The sequence below is a fragment of the Patella vulgata genome, chromosome 4 (genome assembly GCF_932274485.2).
Source record: "Patella vulgata chromosome 4, xgPatVulg1.2, whole genome shotgun sequence".
Taxonomy (NCBI): domain Eukaryota; kingdom Metazoa; phylum Mollusca; class Gastropoda; family Patellidae; genus Patella; species Patella vulgata.
Window position 1 is genome coordinate 58,614,679 of NC_065882.2, and position 8,992 is coordinate 58,623,670.

At 33.0% G+C, this 8,992-nt stretch overlaps 1 protein-coding gene across 1 annotated transcript; it reads left to right on the forward strand.

Annotated features, from left to right (window-relative positions):
- The first annotated feature begins 450 nt into the window (after window positions 1-450).
- Window positions 451-8,013, forward strand: LOC126818342 (stomatin-like protein stl-1). The gene is made up of 12 exons (XM_050545703.2): window positions 451-518; window positions 1,044-1,222; window positions 1,712-1,846; window positions 2,496-2,595; window positions 2,887-2,945; window positions 3,148-3,280; window positions 3,719-3,775; window positions 4,752-4,844; window positions 5,299-5,397; window positions 5,860-5,939; window positions 6,327-6,455; window positions 6,942-8,013. The coding sequence occupies exons 2-12, from the start codon at window positions 1,178-1,180 to the stop codon at window positions 7,116-7,118; spliced, it is 1,107 nt and encodes a 368-aa protein (XP_050401660.1). The 5' UTR covers window positions 451-518; window positions 1,044-1,177; the 3' UTR covers window positions 7,119-8,013.
- Window positions 8,014-8,992: the final 979 nt, after the last annotated feature.

Below are 8,992 nucleotides of genomic sequence, written 5' to 3' on the forward strand. Positions count from 1 at the left end.
TGGTTCTGGCGTGTGGTACAACGATTCCTGATATGGTAGATGTTTTGGTCTAGAATGGACAGAGATGGTTTGAATTAACATTTTATGACAGGTGTTGGTAAATATTCATGATTTAGAGGCGGAAAGATAACAGAGTTATCAGGTTGGTTACGGTGCTATGTACGGTGAATAGTCACATGCTTTTAGTATGCTTCTTCCAATATGTATCTCAAAATTTTGGTGGTCAACCTAATACAAATTTTGTTGCAAAGACATGACCATTTGTTTCTCTGTATGAAGTGAAAAGCATTCAGCATAACGAAAATTTGGGGAAAAGTTGGAGCCGGGCAAAGAGGACAGAATTAACATTGCAGTCAATAGGAAAATTAATGGTGGTCTGCATCTGAGTTGTCTCCCATTATTCCAACCAACATATTTTTCGAATATATTTCCCGCCCAAGATCAAGGGCGCGCCGTGTCGACTGCTGATACCCTTAAGAGGTCATATAATCGGGGTAGATGGCGTGGGGCGTGGGGAGGTGGTAATTTGATGCGCATTATCTGAGTCTTGATAGCCCTGAGTGTTTTACACTGGTTGTGATTTCTTTTTTTTTTCATTTGAAAAGGGGCTATTTCACACTATGTATTTCGGGGCTAACATGACTGACTCATTTATTTCCGTGGTATGTTTTTAGAAGTGTAAAGGAAACCGAAGCACCCAGAGAAAACCAACGACTTAATCTATGAGGAAAGGTCACACAGAGGGAAACATGGTTTTAACATATATTGCAGGATTACAGAATACAATACAATCTATAATGGTAATCCTAAAGCTGCGCATGACTGTCAAAATGAATTAAACCCAAAACATTTGGTGATTAACCTCATACAAATTTTGGTGCAAAGACATATGACCATTTAACAGTTTTTTCTAATATTCCATTTGAGACCTTTAGAGTCTTAAACTAGAGTGGTTTCCTTTACACAAACTGTTCGTAAAATATCAACTTAAATGAAACGCATTATACACGGTATAAAAAATATTTATTTAATTTGCGCTTCAGATCAATACAATGACTGCTCCCTTCAATTTTGTCGAAGGACAGATAACTCTCAATTCATTGTGATATCACCGGTGTGTGTAGGTCTAGCAGAACACATTTTGTGTTATTTATGATAATATTTATATCGTGAAAAGATGATTAGAAGCATTATTAAACCAAGCAATGGTCGTATTCTTCAGGTCTGTATATTGTTAATTAATTTTTATTCAAGAAAACGGCACATCATCAAACCCATGCCATGGGCCATATATCTCGGGGGTTTTCTCGTTTTTTCTTGGATCATCATGGATTGATGCAATTATTTTGCTTGTTACATAAGATACATTGGCATTATAAGGATGCGTAAACACGGCGTTACTTCAATTTTAATCTTAAAATTGTTATGGCATTCGCTTTATTATTAGACCTACATTTGAAATGTCAATAAAATACACGACACGTGGGCTACCTTATTATTAATATACATGTGTGGTACCTATTAGGCCTATAAAGGCGTAGCATTCTTGTTTGCAGCTTAGGTTGAACTTAACATTGAACTTGATATAACCCCCTTGTTTATTTCTCTATATTTTAACTAGAGGAACTATTGGAAGATGTTGACCTACATGGTGTAGAAAATATGGTATATTTTCATTTAGATCTAAATAAATTGTATTTGATTTTTGCAGAGATTACTTACCCAAGGTCAACAGCAAGTAAGATTTCGATCACGACTACCATTTAACACAGTTATATTATTTGTACCTCAACAAGAAGCCTGGGTCATAGAAAGGTTTGGTAAATGGCATAGAGTTTTAGACCCAGTAAGTTTTTTGGGAAAATTTTTTTTGAAACATTCCAGAGTACTAAAAGTGTTTAACCCGTTAAGTGCGTAGGTCGTTATATAATGTCCTGGACAACTGCCACTCACTGTGTGTAGGGCGGAATATAATGCCTTGGAGGTATTTTCCCCAACCTATTCTTAGAACATAGTTCGTCACTTGGGGGGGAATGCCTTGGGAACATGCGCTCATACTGGCAAATACACAAACTCGGTCGCGACAATGAAGCATGCCCGCATTTTGGATATATATAGATTGTGAGTACTAGCACTCATAAATATCCTAAATTCTCTGATCATTATTTTAGTGATTTTTTTTATCCTTGGTACACAACAATGTTGTAAGTTGGAAATGCAGAAAGGAATATGTGTGCCCAAAAATGGTTCAGATATCTTCAATATTTACAAGATATGATGAATCGAAAATATGTCAACATTATGCATACTCTGCAGACAATAAAACCGGGATATGGTGAAAGACATTGCAAATGACAATCAGCTCCTTTTAAGATGTTGTTGGCCCTACCCCTCTTATTTTGACTATGGAAATACACAATGGGCTAATCCTGTATAGTCATACCAATGAAAATCTGTTTCAAAATCGTAATTTGTTTCTTGCTTTTTATTTGCAGGGTTTAAATTTTCTTCTTCCCGTTGTTGATTCCATTAAATATGTTCAGACATTGAAAGAAATAGCAATAGATGTTCCACATCAGGCAGCTATTACCATTGGTAAGTCTCGGTTATTGTTAAAAGGCCCAGGCTTTACATCATCAGGTTGATTTAGCAATCTGATTAAAATACAGATCTACTGTATATTTTCATGTGGACCCCTACGCGTAAGCAAATTATTGAAATAAAATTAAACCATACATGTATGTTAGTCCCAAAATGAACTAATTTGTGTCAAGTGAACATTAAACCCCAACTCTCTCTCTCTCTCTCTGTATTAGCCTACATGTACATCTTGTCATATTTTAAATTAAGAAGTTTCGACAAGTAACTAGTTTTATATTTTTATAGATAATGTAACATTAACTATGGATGCTGTGCTATATTTACGTGTAATCGATCCATATAAGGTAAAGATTATTTATCACATTGTTTTGCATTTAATGCTTACCATATATAAATCTATATTAAAATCAGAAATGATGTTCTTCAATTTTGGTTAAAAAAGATAGAAAACCCAGGACAAGTGTTTTATTCAGTTATTATCTCCATTTCATATTTAATTGTCATGCAGTTCTGTATACTGGTACAAAAATATTTCTTAAATTTCAGGCTTCTTATGGAGTAGAAGATCCAGAATATGCTATAACTCAACTAGCTCAAACTACAATGAGATCTGAGATTGGTAAAATTACACTTGATGGAGTATTTAGAGAAAGAGAATCACTTAATACAGCCATTGTTCGTAAGTTAGATTTTATTTAGAAATTGTTGAGATTTGACGAAATTTGAAAGAAAACTAATCATTAATCATTTATTGTTGTGAAAAATGTACATGTAACAGTTTATGTTACTGGTTAATGCTATCTGTGCACCCTATGGAAGCTTAGTCAGTATTGAAACCTATGATTGATGGGATAATGTGTATGCCTTTCACACTAGAGACCCTGGATATGAATCCCAAAAGTAGCTACTTGTCATATGTACAGAGCGTGTGAAAATATCACACTATCAGCCAAAATATTATATTTGCCACATGGAATTGTGTAGCATGTGTTTGACAAAGAGGAGTCACGGTAGCTCATCAGTGAGTAATTCTTTATTGTGCCCAACAAAAATGCTGCAGACTATCTTCTTGTTCAGATAAAATAATCTTTTAATTATTTTTTTTTATTTTATTCAGATGCTATAAATAAAGCTGCTGAAGCGTGGGGTATTAGTTGTATGAGATATGAAATACGTAAGTTTAATTCATCTGTGTAGTATTGTCTCGGGTCATGGGTACACTCATCTACAACAGGATGTTTATAGTATGGGTTCATACAACTGTCAGGGTTTATTCACTTCACAATAATATTTATTATACAATAATAAGGTTTTTTGTTATATGAAACTTGTGTGTTCATGCGTGCTGTATCATAAGGCCTGTCATTGAGTCAACTGGTGTGGTTTTGAATCCCAGGTTGTACGTGAGAAGGAGTAGGGTCGCCTGTCCAACCTCGTGGGTTTTCTCCGGGTCCTCCGGTTTCCTCCCACTGCTAAAGACCCCTACGCGCAAGCAAATTATTGAAATAAAATTAAACCATATGTTAGTCCCGAAATGATCTAGTTTGTGTCGAGTGGACGTTAAACCCCATTTCTCTCTCTCTCTCTCCAAATGTAGTCACACTGCTGATTCACTATTGCATAATATAGTTCTATATAGGGGTGACGATTACCTGTTTCACAAAATTGGAAATTGTGTTTTTTCAGTTTTAGGAAATAATCAAGAAACTAAATTAGATGTTTTGTGGAGGATTTAGAAAAATAAAATGTCAGCAATGAGTGTGTTTTTTTTTTATCACATTTATATATTTTTGAAAAATAGGTCTTTTCCACAATATTCCGTTTTAGATTGTAAATGTCATATTCCAGAAAATCATCACCCTTACCATGTGCATAATCAGCCAAATATCGGCAGACAATTTATTCCATAGAGATTTGGTTAAATGATATCAGGATGAGATAACAGAGTAGAGAAACATGCTTTGTTAACAGATATAATTTATTTTTATATTATATCTAGTTTGATTATATAATGTATTTAAGGGCGGATGAACATGCAAGGATCTGCAGTGGATCAGCCGATTATGCACAAAATGTTATGTATGTAGAAAGAGTATGGCTTTACTATATTACATTATAATTACATAACGACTTTATGTTCTTGTCTATAGGTGATGTAAAATTGCCAGCTAAAGTTCAAGAAGCCATGCAGATGCAAGTGGAAGCAGAAAGAAAAAAGAGAGCAGCTGTTTTAGAATCTGAAGGTAAAAAAAGTCTTATTTTCATGTGTTTAAGTTTCCAAAAAGTTACAAACACGCTCAAATTTATATGTGAAATAACAATTCCCAGTTTCTGAATATGCAACGTTTCGACAATGTTAACTCTCGTTTTTATCAAGCAGATGTTAAAACAAGAGTACCATCATTGAAACATTACATATTTATAAACCGATAATTGTTATTCTATATATAAATTTGTGTGTGTTACTAAAGGCCACTCGACGAAAGTCTATTCAGGGACATCAACATTGTTTAAAACTATTATGAAATGTGATGAAATAGGTCTATCATTTGACTTATTTTAAAACATTGACCATTTTTTTGTAATCTATTTTTGTAATGCTCTGCTTTATTGTTTATTTCTATTTGATTCTTATTCCTGTTTCATAGAAAATAACTGCATTGCATATCTAAATAATGTAGCTTTATTTTGTTATAGGTATTAGAGAAGCTGAAATCAATGTAGCTGAGGGTAAAAAGAAATCAAGAATTTTAAATTCTGAAGCTTTTAAAGCAGAACAAGTAAATCAGGCCACTGGTGAGAAAATGAATTATTAGCAAATACTGTTTCAATCTTTGTCAAAATTATTTAAAATGTCATGGTGTTTATAAATATCTTGAAAACTTTGTATAATTTAATATTTAATTAACCTTGCATATAATTAGAAATGTTTGAATGCATTTATTACCTGATGTTTTGACGTTTTATATAAGATAGTTTACTATATACCAGACACCATTTTACATAACATGTGACTAGTTTTATTACTGTGTTGTATTCTTAATTATATAGCCAATGAAAATGCTGCTGTTCCTGTCACTACAAGACACTGTCTAAATGATCTATTTATAAGCTTACTAAAGTTTTGTGCATAATGTTTGCTTTTCGAACAGTAGTCGCTCTGAGTATATGTTAGATCTCAGTGTAGTAAAATCAGAACCATAAAGACAAATCGAAATAAAGATATAATTTAATTACATTGATTCCATCATTTTACAGGTGAAGCGGAAGCGTTGATAGCAAAAGCTAATGCCAAGGCCAAATCCATTGATATAGTTTCTTCTGCACTCTCACAAAGGGTAAATTTAATAAATGTGTTATTAAAGCATTACACTTTTACTATTTTAGCCGGTAATTTTGTGTGATTAACATGTAAACTCCATGTGTTGCAGTTGTTTCAACTGCACACAACCAGAAATGTAGAATGTAGCATGCCAGATGTTATATTGTATAACATGTTCTGACTTGATTTACATGTCAGTCTTGCTTGACTGGCCAAACTGACTAATAATATATCTGTCAGGAAATTAATGCAACAATTATATTTGTAGTTACCATGGATACAGTAATTTTGAATGTACAACGTTTCTACCATTGACATTTTGGTCAGTTACCTCCTATTAACACTAATTAAGCTCTGTGACCAAAAACTTAAGTCCACCGTAATTTCTTGTATTTATTTTCAGAATGGTATAAATGCTGTGTCCTTTAATGTTGCTGAACAATATGTAGGAGCATTTAGTAATTTAGCTAAGAAAGGAAATACTCTTATTTTGCCAACAAATACGGGAGATGTTTCTAGCATGGTCGGGCAGGTTAGTATGAATTTGTTTGTGCTTTTTATTTTTTGATATTCTTGAGAATAAATGATCTGTGTTTCAATAGGTAGACATATTGGCATGATGTCCTGCATTGTTCACAAAATGAACCATAGTGGCTCAGTGATTAAAGTGCTGTCTCACTAAGCAGAGATCCCATTTAGATAGGGCGACAAACTTAAGTTCAGTGAAGGCAATGACGTGCCCGTAAAATAACCATTGACAGTTGAGATTCGAAATAAGATTAGGTTATAGTTCCACTGTTTGGGCAAAACTTTCCTCATAGCACACTGCATGGCATATGCACTTCTTCATTTGCCCGGGCGGGGTAGAAAACTCCATTTCAAACAATGTACTATTTAACATGTGTTAATAGTAGACTAAATATACTTTTAAATTTGTGTGAGGACTTTGTCTGCTACAAAGCAAAAAAAAAATGAGTGAACAAAATTAATTATTTGAATTTATCATCTTTTTTTTCAGGCCATGGCAATATATAAAAATATAGCAAATCAATCAATAGATCATGATGAATATGATGACACTCCATTAAGTCCTTCTGATTCTTCAAGTTATCTACATGACAAATCTAATTTTGAATCAGCTGAAACAGGAAAAGATAACCCTGAAAATAGATCACCAGATGATAAATTATCTTGATCCTGCCGTTTAAATTATAAACTATTTTATGTAGAAATGTATAATATACATAATGTGGAGACATTATTGCAGTTAATAAAGTCTGGTAAAAGGGGACTATTATGTACCATGTGAATTTTTTTTCTCATGATTATTATAGCAGACCAGTATTTACATGTGCAAGTGGAAATTTACATGAAATATGATTATGTAGATGTGTGACAGAAATATAAACAAAAGTAAAGAATGTAATTTTTTTGTCAAAATTAGATTTATGTATCAAAGATTTGGATTTATGATCAGGGGTCTATTTTATTGATTTAAATATATACCAGTCACTCTATGATGATAATTTTTTATTTACATGTGTCTTGTTAAAAATAAATTAATTAAAAGTAAAACCAATATCAAATATATGTGCATTGTTATATGGTGCTAAAATGCTATACATGGTTTAGTTCACTGTTTAAATTTTCTCCCTCTTGATTAAAAAGACATGGTATTGGTGCCTTGGAGATCTTGTACGGTCAATAAAATGAAAATTTACTAATGGATTTGACAAAACAGTTAAATCTGAAGTATTCAATATATATGATTTTATGCAAAATTTGAGAGAGATATATAGATCATTAAGATTTATTACAAGTTGTACACATTATAGCCTATGGTAGTTTTCAAGGAGTTATAGCAGACACTCTTAAACATGTTTCTGACAATAAGTGAGTGATTGGATTTTTGATAGCTAGTCTAGCCATATTTTGAAAATAATGTCTAAACTTAATTACATTTATTTCCTTTTTGAAAGTGATAATGCCTTTATAATAATCAGCATTGACTATATAAACATAATTGTTTGTGTATGTGATGAAAGAATGTATAGTGCTATGACCTATTAAAATAAAGATTATTAACACTGTGTTTTTTACAAAATGAAATTGAATTGTATGAATCATAACCATTTGATTTATTGCCATTTTATCCCCCCCCCCCAAAAAAAAATAAATAAAGGCTTGATTATTCAGGGGTTTTTTACTATCCTAATTGTTAGTAGTTACTTTAGTAACGGTGTCTGATCGGACTATGTCCTTTCGATCAGACACCGTTTCTAAAGTAACTACATTTTTAGCAGCTTCAATTTATCAAGCTTAAAGGAGCTAAATCGCTAATATTTGGGACCTACAAATTGACACAAATGGGTCGCAACGTATATAATAATGTAATATGAATGTAAATAAACTGATTTACATTCAGTCGTTTCCGTTTTTACCCTAATTTCAAAGCAGTTATGTTCGGCGAAATACGCCAGAAGTCTCAGTCGAATGGCAATCTCTAGCGCCTGGTTATTCCACTCTACACTGATAGTATTTATTGCACATGCTCTCCAGATAAGAATATGGAGTCACCGTTTGACATGACTTGTGGAATATGCCTAATCTCGTTCTTCCGAGTCGGTAGTTACAAATTGCGCTGAAACGCATAATGGTACACGATTCGTGTACCAATCGTAAAATGTTTATTTTGTCATAAATATTGAGTATCAGAAGCCCATCTTTTCCCGGTAAGATCACAACACCAATGTTGATTAAAATTGACAAATAATTCATGTTTTCATTGTCGAAGGTTTTGGATGATATTGAGTTAGAGACTTAGCTACTTTAATTAGGGCATTTCAGCAAAACTGGTGTATGTCAAGCTAACATTGCAGCATGTTGCAAACTAGCTACATATTACATAATAACGATTGTGGTGTAAGTCAGGTATTCTACACGTTATTAATCTTCTTATTCACTAATTAATCTCATTCTGTAATTAACACTCAACCCGTCAAAAGAGCACCTGTCATGGTTTATGACAATGATTACTCCCGTTACATGTTCTCTAATGTTGAAGGAAGA